Source organism: Rattus rattus, chromosome 11, assembly GCF_011064425.1.
Source record: "Rattus rattus isolate New Zealand chromosome 11, Rrattus_CSIRO_v1, whole genome shotgun sequence".
Taxonomy (NCBI): Eukaryota; Metazoa; Chordata; class Mammalia; order Rodentia; family Muridae; genus Rattus; species Rattus rattus.
The window spans coordinates 29,176,747-29,197,683 of record NC_046164.1 but is presented as its reverse complement, the minus strand read 5'-3'; the positions used below and the strand labels follow the sequence as shown (position 1 = coordinate 29,197,683).

The window sequence follows — 20,937 nt, the reverse complement described above, 5'->3', positions numbered from 1 at the left end:
TCTGAGTTGGATGCCAAGTTTATTTAGCTCATGAGGAGCATGCAGCTCTCACCCTGTTGCTACGCTCCTGTGCTGGGAACAGCACAGATAAAAGTCACTGCCCTCAGCGGTGTGATTTACAGAGACATAACTCACAAAAGTGACGTACTTTACTTTTTTACAGTTAAAGATTTACATTTTCATAGTTAAATGATAAATTTAAAAGGTAAACAGATGATGGACAGGAACGAAACATGCAACACGAAAAGCCCCGATAAATCAGTAAAGAGTACAGAGAAAAACATACAGGAGACATGTGTGCGTAGGCATGAGTTGAGCGGGTGTCCCTCTGACATCAGAATTGCCCAAAGCAGAGTTTTGGGATTTCAGACACAATCGCAGCTACACATTGAGCTACACAGTGACCACCCTTTGGAAAAGCTGTATCCCTGTGGGGATTCACTTAGTTCCCCATGCTCTCTGTCATGATGAGAGTCCCAGCCAACTTCTTCCCTGGGCGACCGTTCAGGGGACGACGGATCTAGCTCCTATCTCATTATATGACTTAGAAACTGTATGGTTCCCCTGGGAAAATGGGCAAAAATACCCCTTCTAAATAAAGTGATTCCCACTACCCACAAACCCCCTGGCCTTGACCAATGCCCTTGTCCTGAAGGTGTGGGACTATGTGCTTTACTCGGGATGGGCAGTGTTTGCAGAGGGGGTTACTTATTAAATAGTGGTATCAACTCCGACTGTTGGGCATCTTTCCTCCTTTCAGAGATCAAGTCAAGGACCTCCTCTTGGCACAGCACTCATGCTAATGGCAGGAGCCTTTCAATCCCTTGTGTCTTTCTGGAAACTTTGCCTCTCCCACACCTTCCTTTCTTGTTCCCTCTGCTTGTCCTAGTCCTCTGATTACATCAGTACATACTGTCCACAGCAGGCTGGACCAGCTATAATTTCTCTTTACTGCTACAAAAGAAAGTAAGAAAGAAAAGAAAAATTCAGACGTGTATAGTAGTTTTCTAAAAGCTATACAGAAATTAAAGTATTTAAATTTAATTTAAATCCACGACTATACTTTTTCTTTAATGCCAAAAGCATTATAAATGGTTTATTTTTGGTCTGGAGATTAGTGTGAATTTTTGGAACAATTTTTTCATCAGCCTTTTTTATTCTTTTGAATAAGAGAATGTTCAGTAGTGAAGTTACTTGACTATTTGAGGAATACCTTGCCTGGGAGCAGTCGAACTGCTAGAAATAGCCAGGTTTTCCTCACTCTGCCTTGACTCAGCTGCTATGTGCTGTCACTATGGGCTGTTGCATGGAATGAGGTAGTGTGTGTGTGTGTGTGTGTGTGTGTGTGTGTGTGTGTGTGTGTGTGTGTGTGTGGTTAGTGACAGAGATGGGAATAGCAGCACACCTCAGGCTGAACTCTGACACAGAGCTGTAGAAATTGGCTTGTAGCCACTGGCTGTCACATCTGGAAGGTGAATGAGGTCCCAGTGCCCTGACCATTTGAGGGGCGAGACTACTCTGGAATAGTCTACATAGTAGCAACACCAGGAAGTGATGGGGAAGAAGCCTAATTGAATGTTCACAGGAGTCATGGCAAATCCACAGACATGCGATCGGTCATTGAGAGAGAGTTTTCTAAATTCTTTTCACAAAAGTGATATAAATGCTTTTCCTGTTTATTGGGCATCATTATATTATAGAATAATAAGCGATTCATAAAAAGAACTGAGAGGGAATGATTATTAAAAATTCAGTTTGGTTATGGTGAAAATGAAATCTAGACACTTGATACATAAGATGAAGTCTGACACATTTCTATGACCCTCTCGTTCAAATGCTATCAGTTATCAGCCCAGTCCACCTTGTATTGATATGACAAAATCCCAAAGCCTGGCTCCTTTGAAGAAGTTTATTTTGGCTGATCATTCCAGAAGCTTGGAAGCTCCAAAGCATGCTCTTGGTAAGGGTCATGGCCTTCGCCTCACATGGAAAGCAGCCGGTAGGCATATGGGAAAGAAGGAGACAAAGATGCCTCTTTGTATAACAAATGTACTGTTTGCGTTCTCAGTCTGCTCCCACATATAAGCATGAAGTTGGAGTGTTCTTTCCACATCATGCATACTTCCTTTATTCAGCATATATTTCTATGCACTGATTGGGTTTGTACAGAACTGTGCTGTGTTTGTCTGGACTTTATCAAAGGTAGTTACTGGAGGTGGCCTTACATTTGGAGAAAAATCTCAAAACTATATCAATGGTCTAGAAAATCTTAATTGTTTTTTGAAGTTCAGTGTTTTCTGAAGCAAATTCAGAAGGTGGGTGGATAAAGGTTTTTAATCTCTCAAAAACCTTAAATAAGTAATTATCTTTGAATTTAGAAATACCCGCCTGGCTTATTGAGTGGACAGAGTATAAACAGACAATTTTGAATTGCTCTGTGTTTCAGAAACTTTAACTTACTACGGTTCTTTGCAGGAAAAAACCAAGCAAACCATCTTTGCATATGCTCTGTTTGCCGATGAGCTCTGAAAACACATTGCTCAGAGCCCTGTTTGAGGATTAATATTTGAGGTGTAGACTAGAGTGTCATTTTTCTTACGTAATCCTAATTTTGAAGGTTCCTCAATCCTTTCTGTCCTCTCCCTTTTCTTCTGTCCCTCATTTTTTTCTCTTTGCTCCTGCCCTTGCTTCTGTCTTCTCTTTAATATTGAATCACACCGAAATTTCTTTGTGAAAAGCATCCTTGTACTTCTGCCTGGCTTCTGTTTCAGTTGGTCTCTGGTCATCCAGCTTGACTTCCAGATTTATGTTTTCTTAACCTTCTTCTCTGTCGAGTTATATTTAAAGATCTACTGGACAAGACTGTGTCTGTTTTATGCCAGGATGTTTCTCAAGATACTGAGTGGTGGTCGGGGACTGTTCTTGGAATCCCACTTACATTCTCCTTCCCAGTTACGCGTGCAGATTTTGTTTCCTCGAGGCCACTTTTAGATAACTTTTCCATGACTAATTTCTCTACAGAATGATAGACCTTCCATCATGCTGTCAGACATGCAATATCTATGCTTTGGTCTTATTTTTAGGAATTAAAGCAGAGGGCCATATGGTAAAGTCCCTACAGACCCAAAGCATAGTTCTACTTCATAGCAGGGGTTGGATGGGGGCTGCATGTTTAAGTCCAGGAGTAACTCGGGCATAAAGACATCTAATTTGGGAAGCTGTTTTGGATTTCCTTTGAACATTTGTTTAACAGAGATGGTTTCTTACTAAATAAAAGATGTTGTATAAAAAGCACCAAGGGATATTAGAGAGCTGTGTGTACTGTGGCTTGGTTGCAACATGGGGGATACCACGGAGCATAAAAGAAGCCACCATGACACCTCTCTTTTTAGAATATCGGGAGCCATCTAAATGAATCTGTAATAGATCACCTAACATGTGCTCCCTTTGGACAATGAAGTTTCCTAATTGGGAATTTTGCTCTTATAAGATGGATGAAAACTAAATCGTGCAGCCACTCACTGAGCACTCAGAATGATGAGTTCTCACCTCCGCATCCTTAGGGAGGAAGGATGCAGCTGAGAGGCGGGAAAGAGATGTGGAGAGCATGTGGGGTCACATGGGGTCACTCAGCATGGAGGGTGTAGAGAGAAAAGTTCTCACTGGCGCATGGTGCTGGGGAGTCAGAAGCATGAGGTAGGTGCTCCCCGAGTTTTGGCAGGTTCCTCCTTTGTCTGAGGAGAAAGAAGCGGGATCTCAGAAGGGAATGGCTGTGTGGGACACCTAGAAGCAGGCCACTGGGGACTATTGCTAGGGACACAGTCGGGGATTCTGCCTGACACCGCCTTGTTAGCTCCGCCACCACAAGTCCATCAACAATCCTTAGAGGGACTGAGAGCTCCGATCTTTCCTCAGTCCTTCAGGTATCAGGTGAGCCCCACAGATCCTCACACTATGGCCACACCCTGGGTTGCAGGAGAGGCCCTGTAGAACGTGTCTGGATATTTCTCATCGTCACTTAGCTTGAAACATAACGCCGTGTGATTTTGATGAAGAAATTGCCATGTGTTACCTTATTTGAATTGGTTTTTTTAACATGTATGTATTTTGGGGGGCATGATAGTGCAGCTGTTGGGGAGATCTGAAAATACCTTGAAGGAGTCTGCTCTCTTGTTCCACCACATGGGTTCCAGGGACCAAACTTATTTGTCAGGCTTGGCAGCAAGTTCCTTCACCTCCTATGCCTTCTTGCTGGCCTAGACATGGCATTTCTTATACCCATGTGTGACAGAGTTAAATCCACGACCACTGCATCTTCAAGTCATTCTGAGCCCCTCTTGGTTCCAGGCATCCGCCTGTATTCTCCTTACTCATGGGAAATAGGAAGTGATAAGGGAAGTAAGAAGGAAGGTCTAGTCCCTTCTCAAATCTTTTTCCACATGTAGTGACTCATGTCTTCTTCTCAAGCTCAAGTATAATGAATACTAAATATAATGAAAAGATAACAAAGATAACAGTCTATAACAGAAATCGCAACTATTAATAACCCCAAAAAGAATTAACTGTGTTTTACTAAAGTTTGAATTGAACACTTAGAATCTTAAAGGAGTTTTAAGTGCTGCTTATCCTTACCAGTGTAAGCAGACAGTCCTGACACACAGCATGTGCTGTGACATGGCCCCAATGTCCCTTTCTTGCATATCATAGATATTTCCAGAAATATACTGCTCTAACCCAAAGAATAGGTAATGTGGGTGGAGGTATGGGGACAGAGGCCTAGACACACCCTCACAGGCCAGAGGGGAGGTTATTTTAGGTAGAAGAGCCTTTCCTTGCCCTGTTATTAGAGCAAATTGTTCTGAGAACAGGCCTTATCTGCAGATTTGATGACACACAGAGAAATTTTAGTATTCTGTCTATTTATTCATCCATTGGGGAAAAGAGCATCATAAGACATTCATTACCCTTGAACACGGAGGGCCGAGGAACTAGAACTAGCTTGATTCTCCCAGCACTCCGTGTTCCCAGGCTTCATTTAATACTTTATAAATAATCTAACTTCCTCTTGTTAGCTGATGGTTTTATCCTAGACTCAGGACAGAGCAGTAAGAAAACTGACCAGCTGCCTTCCCTTAAGAGAGTTATATGGTAGGAAGAATCCAGAGGACAATGAACGAACATGTAAAATGACTTTGATATGTGAGTTGTAACAAAACATGGGTTTTGTTACTGTCTGGGTGATCTTGACTTCCTGCTGACTGTGCCCCATGGGCCTGGGCATCAGCACCCTTGGAAGTGGTGGGCACAGGGCGCTGTGTCAAAAGATGTCTTGTTTGAGCCTTGTGTCACCTTCGAGTAAACCCAGCTACATTCCAGGCACAGGAAGTGAGATCAGGAACTCCCAGCCAGCCTGGGATCTATACTGAGACCCAGTCTCCAAGCAAACCCCAAAACAAAGTACAAACAATGTTAATACAAAAAAATAAAAGAGATGTTCAAAGTGAAAATGAGGGGGATTTCTTAGCTTAATGGGTAGTTATATCAAAGAATTGTCATTTTCATGGTGGATTAGAGGAATAGAAAGGTTTAGTCTCTGTGGTTAGATTTATATATATATATATATATATATATATATATATACACACATATATGTATGTATTCTTTGTCTCTTTCTTTATCTTGGCGAGTGGTCATTGTTTAGTTGGCCCGTGGGCAATACTTAGTGTCTTTTCTGCTTTTCCCACAGAACCCGATCATTCAAATGCATTAAAAGCCTTCACTTAAATTGTTTTTGTGCTCATTTAGCATAACATTTAATTGCTTTCTCCTGCAGCAAAGTTGTTCTTTCTTAGCTGCTCACCACCTGCCCCTTCTCCCATAGACATACCACCGTCTGGCTTTGGCCCCAGTACTTTATTGAAATTCTCATCAAGGTCTCCACCGGCTTCTGTGTTGCCGGTCTGGGGTTAGTCTCTATCCAAAGACAGACACTCAGCTGTGCAGTGTCCCTCTTCTTCTGCATCACCCAGCAGTGCTCTTCCCCCTGGGGAGTCTCACTCCTTCTATACCCAGGTCCTCCTACTCCAACTTCTACCCATAACTTTTTAACATTTAACAAACGAAAGCCTCGGGGATTAGGACTTACCCTCCATGGAGGTTTGGGCAGAGATCAAGTTTGGATCAGACCCTTGGACTTTCTTTTCCCCGATTTTTCATCCTAAAGTTGAGGACTATCCTTTCCTCATAAAGATCCAGCAATGACTGGGTGAGCCACAGGCTGACGACGCTCATTCTGTTTCAAGCAATTAAGTAACCTTTGCATGGAAAGAGCCGGGAAGATTTACACCAAGCCCTTCAAGCTGGGTGTAGAGTGTGGCTCTGACAGGCTCTCGCTCTGCGCGGACCCGGGTGGAATGTGCTGCTGCAGGTTAGCTCTGCTGCAGGTTAGCTCGCTCTAGAGGTGGAACTGAAGCTGACCAAGCTCAGAAATTTCTAGAGCCTTGGTTAGAAATTTCCAAGGCTCTAGAAATTGATCACTGGAGCAAGAGAGCATTTGCTAATATAAATGCTGCTCTGATGGAGTGGAGAGATGGCTCAGTGGTTAGGAGCTCTTGACTGCTCTTCCAGAGGTCCTGAGTTCAATTCCCAGCAACCACATGGTGGCTCCTCAGTGTTGCCCTGAAACACAGAGAAAAGCAAGGAAGGCTACAAACAGTTGAAATTTCCAATGAATTAAGTTTTGTGAAGTGTTATTTCGGAAACGAATCAGAGACTAGAAGATTGAGAAAGGCCAACCACCCTCATGAGTACACACTCTCCCAAAGCCATGGCAGTCTGAAGCCCAGGTGGTTTATAATCAACCCCACCCTACCTGGACTTGGGAAGTAGCATTTCATAGGGCATAACTGAGTATTGCTGTTCTTGCAGAAGTGTTCATTGTTGAAAGAATAAAAAGAAATCAGCAATAATGTTGATCACCTTCAATCAGATGATGCCCAGTTGGATATATACTTGATTAAGAGGGGGCAACTTTGATTTCTTATTGAGGTATTGATAGGGACTAGGCTAGGGAGGCACTCTGTAAATCTCATCTCAATTAATTAATGACTCTTCTATTCATCTGCCGGGTATTGATTTTAATTTAAGTTCAGCACATTCCTTGTAGAATCGCAGACAGAGCGGTACACAGTGTCAAGATGGTACACCATGCCTTCTCCTCAGAATCTCTCCTCATCATCTGAGTGATAATTCAAAGGCTGTGAAAAGACGATCGGTAGAAGACTGAAATTTACGGGAAAACCTCTGCAGAAACTTGATAAGTGCTCTCTTAGGATGTCTTCCAGAAAGCTAGTGCTGATGTGGAATGGCACTCATCTGGATCCGATTCACCTGGAGAACAGACATCTGTCTTTTGTTTACAGAGAGAAAGAAAGACAATTTGAATTTTGGCTCAGACCCAGTACCCTGGAATCAGACTCAGCTAAGAGCATGAAGGTCGCTAGCAGAACAGGGGAGTGGGTGGGGTGTGGAGGACTGGGCTGCAGTCTGTACCTCAAGATTCTGGGCTGACATTTTTTTTTTTACCTCTTACTAACATTGTAGCTTTGGGCCATTGCTGTCTTAACCTCTTGGTACTCTGGTTCTCCTATCTGTAAATTACCACCCCCCCCCAAGGGTGTCAGAGCGAGAATGTCTGCCTTGAATTTTAGAAATTCAGAGTTGATGTTTATAGCTTTGTCTTGTAAATTGAAAAGCTTATGTAAGAAATGACAAATTCTACATTCAAGAGTCAAACAGAAAAGATTCTTTATACTGTAATTTTTGATACTGATGACAAGACTTCGAACTTTCTTTTTCAGTTTCTTTGTTTCCCCCTGTGTGCTCATTGTACACAATGCTGTATTTCATAAGGGCATGTTTATGCAGGTATGCATAGTCCTTCCTGCTTCCTCCCCACCTTGCCCTTCCGTTTGCACCATTGCTCTCTAGACAAATCTGCCTTTACTTTCATATCGGATATGCACACATTACTCTACATATTAATGTAAATTGTATCAGATATACACACGTTACTCTATGTATTAATATAAATCATGTAAGCCACAAATGAGAGGCAATGGGCACTATTTGTCTTTTTGAGACTGACTCAAGCATGCACTTTCAAAGAAAGAAGGGCAGGGTTTTCAGTGTCTCAAAACCTTCTTGACTGTCCCACCCCTTTCGAATGTGGTGCCATTCAGAAGTCACCTTCTGCTGAATCAGCCATGACAAGAGAGGTCAATAACAAGGCAGCACCGGCAGTGCTAGGGTTTAAATTTGATCAAGATTTGAGATGCCCACATCCAAGTAACGGCTTCACTAAAGCCATATTTACATGAGGTCTGGAGATGTGCTCTGGACGTCGGGAACTAGTTCTTGTTGAGCTTTCAGCTCCATTTCCTGAGGACTCGTCAGAGCCATAGGTGGGAATACAGTGCTCACCAAGACGCCACAGAAAGGCGGGCATGGACTTTCCGCACTCCGTGGTTTTGTACTCCCACAGTGGGGAACCAATCTCAGAGTAGGATAGGCACCCCTTAACAATTTTGTCTCATCTCTGGAGGGAAGATATTGCATAGACCAGCTGGGAAACTCCTAGCATATTGTTTCATTTTATATCTGGTTCCCTGTGTGCCCATTAGGAGTCTGTACTTATAGTTATAGGACTACAGGCACATGCTCAATCCTCCCACCCTGTACACATCAGACATGTTGAGTACTTTGGCCGTTGAGATTCACTATGTAGTTAATTAGATTGATTCTGAAACTATAAGATGCAGTGAAAACCATATTTTTATTATTGATATTGTGAGATTATCAGATCATCTAGGACTTCGCTTCCAGCAAATCAAAACACCGATTTTCCATGAGAGCTTTGGGGGAAAATCATGGATATGACGTTACTTCTTTCCTTTGGGCTTTGTGATGTTGTATGGCCCTGTTGGAGATTTATGTGACTTTTCCCATCAAATGCTAATCTAGAACCCTCTGAGTGCTGGCCACTGAACATCTGGGGACCGTGACAGTGGGATTCCCCAACTGCAGCTCTCTCTGTGTGCCTTTCTTCATTTCCATTTTTGCATCAAAGAGTTATCCAGTTCTCAAGTCTCATTATTAAGGGTTCCAGAGTCACGTGATCAGGGAAGACGAACTTCAGGAGAACGGGAGCAGGCAACCATCCCTGTGACTGGCATGCACAGTCGCTTAGATGACTTTATTTTCTACTATTCTAAAACTGGAGCACCCCCTCCAAAGCATAGCATTTTCCTCTGGCTAGAGAAATAGACATGATCACTATATTTGTAAAATTCAGAGTAAAACAAAATAAAGATTGCCCTTATCCTTTTGACTGAGGATAATTACAGTAGCTGACCTTGATCTGTGCTGAGTTGGAATATGCCTTTTAGCACCAATTGCTGTCTTTTCACTTGAAGTACCTTGAACTTCTCCCCAGGATGTTGAGATTTTTCTGTGGTGTGCATTTTCAGTGACAATAACAGTACTCTTTACTACGGAGTTACCAAATTGATTCAGGCAGCCCCTGTGTTTTATGTAATTGCTACCTTATGGTTTCCTCATCATAAACAAGATGGTATGAATAGCCTTAAAGTTAAGCTTGTCTGTATTAATATTAATTTCCTCTGCACGAAGTCCAAGAAATCAGATTTTTTTTTTAGCCAAAAGCTCTCTAGTTTAAAGGGTACCCAGTACACATAAGCACATATGGAAGATTATTTGTATCTGCTTTGCTGAAGTTTCCTTTTTATTAATGACCCTTTTGGATCATATTTCTGACTTCCTATCTGAAATTTGTTACATATTGTAATTCTCAAGTCGTCAAATAGCTGTTGAAATTTAAAGAAGGGAATATCATGATAACAGCAAAAGAGTAATCAAACCCAACTGTTCACAGGCAGTGACAAAATGATAGAAAATATTATTAGTTAATAATTAGTTTCATGTTTCCTATGCCCAAACAGACCCTTACACTTTAACTGGCCAATTGTTAAGGCAAACAAATATATTTCAAATGCAGGGCATCGGGTCTCTGCTCCAGTATCCCAGAGCACATCAACTGGCGGACTCTGTTTTTTTTTTTTTTTTTTTCCGGGGCTGGGAATCGAACCCAGGACCTTGCGCTTCCTAGGCAAGCGCTCTACCACTGAGCCAAATCCTCAACCCCGGACTCTGTTTTTATAGGAACCGTCTCTGGGCTGCACACAGTAGCACTTTAAGAGGGATCTGTTTGTTCAGTCAATAATACTCCACTTTCACATTGTTTGCAGTCGCTTAGAAAAACATCTTCCCGTTGGGCGTTTTCTCCACATAAACTGTACAGTTGTTGGGGCTGAGTGCTCTATTGTTTCCGAACACACAAACCCCCTGGGCAAGCCGGCTGGTAAATTGTAACCTGGCTGTCTCCAGCAAGCACTGTTTGGGTGACTTCTAGATAATTCTACCGTAAGCGTTCCCAAGTCTGAAGGGAAGCTGGTGACAATTGACAACGAGGGGACCTGGGAGCAAATCTGTCAAATCTCAAAGGAACTTTTTGTTATTATTTTTTATTTGTTTTCACTCTCTGACATTTAAAAGAATAGAGAAACATATTCTGATCCCGCCCGCTTTCTTTTCCAGCGCTCTGTGGAGGGGGTGAGAGCTTCCTGTGTACCAGCGGGCTCTGCATCTCCAAGAAGCTGCAGTGTAACGGCTACAATGACTGTGATGACTGGAGCGACGAAGCTCACTGCAGTAGGTGACAGGCCCGGTGGGGCTTGTCTGGGTGGGAAGGGATTCTACGCAAGAGCCTAGACACCTAAGCCCCTGCACTGTCGGATACTGACTGCCAGCTAGGCCATTAGTAGACAGCCATTGGTTTGCCATTCTTTTTTCTTCTTCTTTTTTTCCCCCCATTTTTTCTTTTATTGGATATTTTCTTTATTTAGGTTTCAAATGCTATCCCCTTTCCCGTTTCCCTTCTTGAAACCCTCTATCTCATCCCTCCTCCCCCTGCTTCTATGAGGGTGCCCCCCCACTCTGTTCTGCCTCCCCACCCTGGCATTCCCCTATAGCGGGGCATCGAGCCTTCACATGACCAAGGGCCTCTCCTCCCATTGATGCCGGACAAGGCCATCCTCTGCTACATGTGCGGTTGGAGCCATGGGTCGCTCCATGTATATTCTTCGGTTGGTGGGGCTCCCTGGGAGCCCTGGGGCATCTGGTTGGTTGATATTGCTGTTCTTCCTATGGGGTTGCAAACCCCTTCAGCTCCTTCAGTCCTTTCTCTAACTCCTCCATTGGCGACGCCATGCTCAGTCCAGTGGTTGGCTGTGAGCATCCACATCTGTATTTGTCATACTCTTAAGTGAGCCAGTAGGTTTTTCTCCCCCAGAGCTACCATGCTGGGTTTGCGCCCTGCTCAAAGGCTTGGGTTTATAAGTACTCCTGCAGCTAGGTGCACAAAGGAACAGCTCAGAAAGTAAACGATCTGTCGAGCGGTCCTACCGTTGGGAGGAGGGGCTGAGTTTATTTTCTTTGGGTGAGGAATTTTGTTTTTGTTTTGGAAACATTATGAGTATAACGCTTAACTGTTTAAAGGTGGTTTTTTGTTTTTTGTTTTAAAGAAAATAAGAAAGCCTTTTACATTAGTGATCGTTTGCACTCGTGGCTCGGCAGAGTCCAAGCCTCTTGCTGGTTTATGGTTCCCCTTCGCTGGAGAAAGAGTGGTGCTGATAGTTTTTGGCCCTCTAGTCAGCATAATAACCCTTCTACTGCTTGGTTTAATTTATTTGGCCAATTTGACTCGAGAAGCCGGTGGTTTGTCCAATGTAGATTCCGATTTCGGATTGTTTGCCCTTACCAAGCAGAAGGGAGGCACGAACCTTGAGCATTACACTGCGTCCTCTAGACTCAGGGCAGAGCTTAGCCGCTGTGTTCCGGCTGCTGTTACCCATGTACAATTAATCACAACCAGCACGGGTAGAGTTGTGTTTCCTTCCCAGGAGGTTCATCCAGCCATGGTGGGAGCTTGAGGTTGCCGCCTCAGTTGAGAGAGTCCTGTTTCCCAGGTACCAACCGTTCAACCTGTGGGGAGGATGGTTAGGATGCTCATCTGCTGGAAGTCTGGGCAGGCGGCATATCGTAGGATCAGCAAAATGTGGTTTCATCGTGCACAAGCTTTTAAAAAAAATGGCTGACAGCAGCAAACCACTGAACTGAGAATAGGACCCCCGTTGAAGGAATCAGAGAAAGAACTGGAAGAGCTTGAAGGGGCTCGTGACCCCATATGTACAACAATGCCAAGCAACCAGAGCTTCCAGGGACTAAGCCACTACCTAAAGACTATACATGGACTGACCCTGGACTCTGACCTCATAGGTAGCAATGAATAACCTAGTAAGAGCACCAGGGGAAGGGGAAGCCCTGGGTCCTGCTAAGACTGAACCCCCGGTGAACTAGACTGTGGTGGGGAGGGCGGCAATGGGGGGGGGTGGGAGGGGAACACCCATAAGGAAGGGGGGGGGGGGGATGTTTGCCCGGAAACCGGAAAGGAAGAACACTGAAATGTATATAAGAAATACTCAAGTTAATAAAAAAAAAAAAATGGCTGAGTGAAAAAAAAGATAAATGGTTAGGAGAGGCTTTGTGTCAACTTCTTAGAGTGTTCCAACACATGTTGATATATTAAAGGTTTGAGAAATATTGCGGTTTAAATCAATCAATGCTATTTGTCTTCAAACTTTTTCTCCCGCGAACTCTCACCCTTATTTATTTGTAGATTTATTTATTTTGTATATTACATACCAGTAGGCAGGAATTAAGTAGTGTTACATACATGTATTTTGAAAACTGTTATTTTTAGTAAAGTGTTGATTTTTTTTTTTTTTTTTACAACACGAAAAACTCTTCTCAGCCTGTAGTTACATTGAGGACTAGGGCTGTTACATCAGCAGAAAACACTATTCAAAATGGCTGCCGGAAGGAATTCTGAAAGGTTCAATTGGATTATGTCCATCTTATGGGGGTGCAGTAGAATCTCTCGTTTACTTCCTGCTGCTGTGGCCAGTACTGGGGCATTATTTGGGGTCAGCTCGTGCCTTTAGCCCTGCGCAGCCAGCTCTGGCTTCCTCATTTTGTTCTCTGTGATGCTGAGCACTGATTGTCAATGCCGTTAGTGCTTTGCACGACAGTCTTTAAGATATAATCTGAAGGAGTCGATTTTTCTAGTTACCAGCTGAATAAGGAGGTCTTACTGTTCTGGGAGGTGCATATCAATGTCTTGGGAGCCATTTATTAAAGAAGATGGCTACTAGCTGGCATTATATTCATACCCCAAAATGACATGATCTGGCCCATTGAAAAAAATGCATCCCTATGAAACCCCATAGTGAAACATGTAAACCTTGGTATACTATTGTTTCTGATCATTGGAGGGCATCTCCTGAGCCTGAACATTCATTCAATGTGTGCAGCATTCCAACAGGAGCTTCTCTCGGCTGGCCTCTACTCTCCTATTGTTACTGCCCTGCCGTGAGAACCATGTGTGTCTGAAGTAGGGTTTGTGTGCAGATCGGAGTGTCACCACAATCCCAGGTACAGAGGAGGAGAGAAGCTTGGTTGAACATTCCCTGTGGAAGGCAGGAGAAAATACCCAGCTCCTCTCACCTAGCAAGACCATGGTGGCCAGAAGAGACAGGAAGCTAAACCTTCCTCTTACCCTGCACTCATTTTCCTTTTAAAAGCAAGTTGGGTCGTTTGTGGAGTTTCTTGCATTGTTCAATTCAGTGGAAGCAGGGAAAAGGACTTCCCTCTGGTGAATTATCCATCAGCTGTGCTAGAAATGTTTACCTTCAGGATTTGATGGAACTCTCCTTTCTTCAAAGGCAGCAAAGGCTTGGGGCAATGAAGACATTTACCAGTAATCAAATTGATGGATTTGCCGTCAGTTGCGAAACGTTTCAAATTTAACATGTTTTCGTCCTATGTGCTGCTTCTGAGTTGGCCTTATCCACACAAGTTCAGATTTGGTGAATTACATGATGGTCTCATCACTCAGGTGACAAGAAAATGGTTTGTTCTGGTTGCTCTAGCACTCCCTGGGTGGTAACTGACCATCATGGCGGCATTGTGAATACCCCTGGCTGCTCGCTGCTTTCCTTCTCTACTAACTAATCTGGTCTTATATGTCAGCTATTCTTCAGAATTTATTGGATAAAATTATTCCCAACCTCTTGGAGCAATCTTAGTTTCACAACAGAAAGGTTTTTGTAAAAGTGAGGAAAACTTAAAAAACATTATTTTTCATTCTGGTATCAAGGAAGGCTGTGTCTATAACCTGGGCTTTCCTCAGCATGTGCGGACTGTGTTAGCATCTCCAGGAAGCAACCCCTCTCTCTGAAGTGATGGTCATATGCTTGGCTTGGAGATGAGTTTAGGTGGGAGGGCTTTTGCACTACTGCCTGGTAATCTGATTCGTAGACCCTGGACCAGAAGTAGCGCATCTCTTCTGATGCTAATGTACTGTAGACTTTTGACTGGGTAACCATCCCAAGAGCAGTTCAAGCAGGGGTGCTAATACTGCCACACAACAGGTGTTTATAGGAACATATTGTTTAAAAGCCCCTCAGCTCTGAGGAGGTGACTTAGCAGTAGAGAGTACTTGCTGTTCTTGGAGAGGACCCAGATTTCATTCCCATCATGCACATGGCTCACGAACACCCATCACTTTAGTTCCAGGGGATTTCATGCCCTTTCCTGAGTTCCAAGGCACCAAACATGCACGTGCTACACAGACACACGTGTAAACGGACCACTCAGACCCATAAAATAAGAGAAGCAAATCTAAAAACAAAAACAAGTCCCAAAGAAAATAGTTCACATACTTTGGTTCAAAAAGTTCTCCCATCCAAAAACTAATCAGCTAAAACTAATCCACTAGCTTCCAAGACCGGATTCGATTGGGCTTGTTCACGGTGTGCGACTTTATACTTGTTGGCACACAAAATCGACCAAATACTTTTGGAAACCATTTGCTCTGAACTTCGGGTAAAATGGGTGAACTTGTTTTTGTTTATTTTTGTTGTGGCTGTTTGTTTTTGACGAGAGTGTTTACCCAATGTAAAGAGCGCCATACAACATGGCGACCAATACTGGAAGTACTCAATTCAGGCTGTCTAGCTTCCTATATTTCTATTACCTTCCCTGTTTCTGGATACAACTCTGCCTCTCTTTGCCTCCATTTCCTCATGAGTGGAAATAGGACCCTCTCTCGGGTTGAGTTTTGGACATATAACCTATAGGATTGAGTTGTTGGATTTAAACCCAAGTAGGCATGGCACAACTGCGTAAGAACACTGAGGTTTATGGCCATGGTGCTGGTTGTCACTAAGGTTAGGTTAATCTCTGCCACCTCCATTGTGTCATTCAGGACCGAGACAAATACCCTAGAGAGAGACAATTTTAAAGGAGGAAGGATTTTGTTTCTATGTGGTGGGTGGTGGGTGGTGGGTGGTGGGTGGTGGGTGGTGGGTGGTGGGTGGGTGGGTGGGGAGTGTTGTGCTTTGTTTGGGTGTTGGTTTCTTTGTCTCAGAGGCGACAGCATATGATTGGTTGCTGGTGTCTTTTTGGGCCTGAGGTAAGGCAGAATAGCAAGGAGGGGAGAGTGCAGTGGAGCACAGTGGCTCCCCATCATGGCCAAGGAGATAATGAGGAGATAATGAGGAGATAATGATGAAAGGCCCACTACCACCACATCTCTCATAACCTCTTTTCTGGAAGCCTAATCCCCTAAAATAAGGATGCATGTAAATACTAGAAATGTTCCAACTGATTAATAAGTGTCTCATTTGACAAGTAACGAAAGAGTCTCAGATGTTTGCAGAAATTCCCTTAGTGTAGTGGCTCTGGGAAAATGCTGACACAGTCAAACGGTTGCAGATTCTTGGATTTCATCTATGTGTGAACCAGTAGTTGATACGTTTTTGTAGAAACCCAATGAGTAGATACATTATATTTTGATTGCTTTCCGTATAGCTTTTTTTTTTAGTCTAATCAGAGGAGTAACACACAAACACAACCTTCTTTTTCCTTTTAATTAGTGAAATTGCCTTTGGCATTCCTTTCATGTATAAAACGCAATCTAATTACCCTCATCTTCTGCCCCTGTCAAACCCCTCCCTCTCACAAGTCCCCCTTTCACATTATTGACTCTTTGCTTGGTCTTGTAATGCACTGAGTGGAACTGGTGGCATCTGTGTGACCATAGCTTTTGGCACTGTCCATCAGAATTTGGCAAGATCGACGTTGGAAACACAACTGAAGACAATGACTGCCACCCTTCCAGAACCTTTTAGCACTCAGTCATTTGTCAGGGATGAGTGGAACTCTATGATTCCCCTCCCTCATTCATGACTGATTGTTGACAGACCCAGTGCAGGCAATTGATGTGATTTCTTTGCTATTTTTGTCTTTTTTTTCTGGGGTAGAGGACCAAACCCAGGGTGCTAGGCAATCATTCTACCACTGAGCTGAATTCCCAACCCCTGATGTGATTTCAAGATTACAGTTGCTGCACCAAACCTAGAAGAGAACATTTATAGTCTTTCTCCAACGCCATTAAACCTTAGCGATTAAATCAGGTACTAAATATGACATTTCGAATATGTTATTTGAAAAGAATACTGTAAGAGGTATAATAAAAAACAAACAAGATGGTGTAAACGCAGTGACAACTTAGAAAACAGGGTCACTTTGAACAAAGATATGGAGAGAGGCTGATGGGAAAAGGAAGGTTTGGGCTAGGCCTAGAGGGCTAGACCCATAGACTGTGTTTATGAGCTAGGATGGTGGTTCTCTAACCAGTGGGTGACATTTGCAATATGTGGACACATTGTCATTGCTACAGCTGAGAGCATGATGGGAATTCTACCCATGTCTAGATTGTCATGTCTAGATGTCAAACCCATGGTTTGCAATCAAGGCCACTGTTTAACAGCCATTCCTGAGCAACTGTGAATTACTCCAGCTGAAGCTCCAGTAGGATGGCAGGGAGGACTCTCCTCCAGGGGGAGTCAGTGGGAGAAAAAAAATCCAGGTATTCACCAAGGCCAGCCTCTTCTTACAGGTCTGTTAAGAGATGAGGCGGTGCCATGGTAAGTCTTTTAACCTCCCTGGTCATCTCACAGTGAGAAGATTGTGTGAAAATAACCTTTACTCTCTAAAATTCTATGAATGTAACCTCAGCTTCTCGAATTGAGGCAAATCAGCTTGTGTTTATAGAGTGGGGCACTGGACGAACTAAAGGAAGTCCTTGTTAAAAAGGCTTTCTGTTTCTTAGCGTTAAGCTTTAATTTAATGGTAATTTTGAGGGACAAAGGTCTATAGTGTATTTATCAGATGCCAACCTGAAGTAAATATTTACGTGAAAGAACTTCAGAAGAAACATTTTTCCATCAAGTTCTCTGTTAATAAAAAAAAAAAAAAAAGAGAGAGCTGGAGGTACAAAACACCTAACTTAAGTCCAGGCAAAAATTATGCTTGAACTAAGAAAATAGCACCAAGCACCTTTTGAAAATTATGATTCCTTGGCCCCAAATTACGATGACCACATCTCCTTTCAGCACAAATAAACATTTACTCAAATAAAAGGAACCACTGTGATCTTTGCTGTTTGCCGTGGGTTCCTGGCTGCCTGAGGTGTTGGTTTAGGTTTTGAGTGATTCCTGATTCCTGAGGCAGTACGGAAGTAACAGCCCCGTTTTCTAAGTGCAGCTGATTTGGTATCTAACTTCTGAAAAGGTCCTTCTCACCAGCAGGTCCTGACAATGGAAGCTGAACTTGGAACTCTGTAAATCTTAATTTAAAAAAGAACCCTATGGTCTCTCCATTTCTGAAGTAGTTTAGGCGACCCAAAGCTAATCTTAAAAATATCTCTGATAAGGTGCTTTAGTATGGATTACCAAACATCCAGAATGGGTTTCAAAGAACTCACAGAAACTTCTGGAAATTTTTGGTGTGCTCTTAGGTCAATGAGATTCTAAATGGAGTATTTGATTCCCTAATGTTCCTACCATCAGAAAAACAAAAACATGCTGTAGAAAAGAATTTTATTCATGATTTCTAATTTTTCCCTCTTCTCTCTGGGGAATGCATGGATTCATACACTTGATTGTTAAACGGAAAAGCCTATTTCCCTGGCTAATGCGTGTTCTTCTAAATTAATTCAAGACTTCCTAAGAACAATTGATTAAAACAAAAGAAAAATGAAAAGTCCCTTGAAACGTTTTCAAAGAACTATATGCATCTAAGAGCCCACTCTCTCATGTGCCCTGTGGATATCAAAGGCAAGGTCTTAGCTTCCTGTGCTCAGTTGTCCTACACCTCACTCAGCAGAGGGGTGCATGTGGATAGGGGATGCCCTCTGTCACACAGTATGAAGCAGGACTGTCCTTCTGTCACACAGTACGAAGCAGGACTATCCATTGAAGACTGGCACCTCTTCTTAGTTCTTGTATTTATTTTCCTTTATTATTCCATCCTTCTTTGAAAATTATTCAGGCTGGAAGAAATGAAAGTATGCAATACACACACACACACACATACACACACACATACTTAAAATTGCTATAGAGGATCTTCAAGACCCATATTATTCTTGAAATGAGGTGATTCTAAAAGTTAAGATGCTTCTGCACAGAAGAAAATTTTCTTGAAATAGATGTGTATGAACTGTTTAGCTCAATGGCAAAGACCTCCTTTTTGATTGACATAGGAGTGACAAATACTTATTGAATATGTGTGTAACTCAATAATGAATGTACTATATAATGATCAATGTTACTATTTGATACCATTTCATAATGTTTATTCTTCCGTCTCCTTTATGGTTTTCATAGACTCTAGTTATCCTCTTTGGCTTTAGAACTCAGAGAGAGATTGGAAATCAGGTGGCAAAGACTTTGGGTAATAATTATTGTTATCAAGCTTAGCCTGTGATACTAAAGACATGCTTGCTCCTCACATCCTGTATGAGGTGAAGGGTTCTAGGCGATCATGTGGAGTTCAGAGGACTTGGGGTCTGAGCACTGAGTCCCTAACCTTCATCGGCTCCTCTCACTGCTTCCGTTTGTTCTGTATTTCCTTTACTTGAAGTATGCTAAATTTACCGTTGTAGCCACTCCTCTGAGATCCTGTTCATGTACCACAGGCCTTCTCAACAACCTGAGGAAACCTAATTTTGTTCTTTTATTTTGAATTTTAAATGGGGGGGGAAGACAACCTTCCTATCATAACCTATTTTTACACTTAATTTAGTCTTAGTAAGGAAAAAACGATGATACATGCCTGGAACCCGGTTATTAAACATGGGATGGAATGTTTCACAGAGGTTGTTTGAGGTATAATGTATATACTGTAAATTTTACCCACTGGAATCTAGTGAACTTACATACTTTACAAACATCATCACAATTCAGTCATTAAGTTCTTCAGCTTGTTCCAATCTTCCCTCCCACCCATCTTCTGTCGGTCCCCACTCTAAGCCTCCAGACACTGGAAACCACTGCTCTGAAATCCATCTTTATAAATGTGCTATCTCCTGGGAATTCTATAGATGGGTCATGTAGTATGAAGACTTTGATTCTGTTTTCTTTCGCTAAGTAGAACATTATGAGGCTAATCAACTTAGTCATATATGTCAGGTATTTGGTTTCTCTAACCTCTGGATAGCGTTCCATGGTAATCATGCGCTCTATTTTGTTGTCCGTTCATCAGTTGGTGAACATTTGGACTTCTTCCAGCTGTGGGCTATGATGAATAAGGCTGCTGTGAGTATTCACATGCAAGTCTTTGTATGAATCACGTTTAAATGCTCTTGGGTAAAAATCTTATGAATAGAAAATATGAATTAGTTGTATGACAGGTTGCAGTTTCTTCATAAGAAGGTACCAAACTCTTAGAATAGTGGAGTCCTTTTATATCTTCTCCAACAATGTGTGAGAGTTTCTGTTTTACAAAATCTTTACCATTATTTGGATTTCCTCATTGAATGTATCATAGAATCCTTTTGTGGTTCCAATTTGCCTTTCTTTGACACCTAGGAATGTTGGGCTCCTTTAATGTACTTAGACACTTGTTTATATGCAAAGGCTTTTAATTCAAGTCTTCTTCCTTCAATGGAGTTGTTGGATTACACTGGTGTGTGTGTGTGTGTGTGTGTGTGTGTGTGTGTGTGTGTGTGTTCATGCTGGATGTGAAACCTAAGGATGGTTTACAGCTACTTTTTTATAATTTTGCTTGTCTCTTCATTTTGTCAGTGATATCTTTGAATAACTTACACTTTTGATGTCTTATCTAAGCACTATTTGCCTACTCTAAATCACAAAGACTTCCCCTTATGTTTTCTTTTAGAAGCTTTATAATATTTACTCATTCCCTTAGGTATGTGATTTATTTTGAGTTAATGTTTACATATGGTTTAAGATGGTGGTCAGAGATCATAAATTCTACATTGGTTTCTGATATTCCAGTGCTAGGCTTGACACAAGCACCCCTTTCCTTTTTGAATTGGCTTGGTATCTTTCACACTTCGTTTTTATTGAACTATCCTCCAAAACATTATTTATTATTATTTTATCCCAGTTTCAGAGACCAACTTAGAGATTTGTTGAGTTGGATGACAGAACTAATATAAGAGTTCTAGACCACCCAAGGGCAAATCTTGTGTTCCTAGTAATATTGATAAACTGTCAACAAAAGAATCAGCTTTCACCTTAAAGTGTCACAAGAGATGTTTTGTTCTATAGCCAAATATCAAGAAACACAGACTCGCTTTACTGAAGTACTATGTTCCAGAATGGTAGCAGTTCCATGAAGTTTTATAGTAACAAAAGATTAAAAATTTAA

The 20,937-nt window shown here is 42.2% G+C and overlaps 1 protein-coding gene across 2 annotated transcripts in view; it reads left to right on the top strand.

The window, feature by feature from the left end:
- The window catches only part of Corin (corin, serine peptidase), a 227,266-nt gene that overhangs the window by 146,246 nt on the left and 60,083 nt on the right, over window positions 1-20,937 (top strand). For both annotated transcript variants that reach the window (XM_032916299.1, XM_032916300.1), the window contains exon 6: window positions 10,675-10,788. In XM_032916299.1, the coding sequence (XP_032772190.1) occupies window positions 10,675-10,788 (114 nt within the window). The remainder of the gene's footprint in view (window positions 1-10,674; window positions 10,789-20,937) is intronic.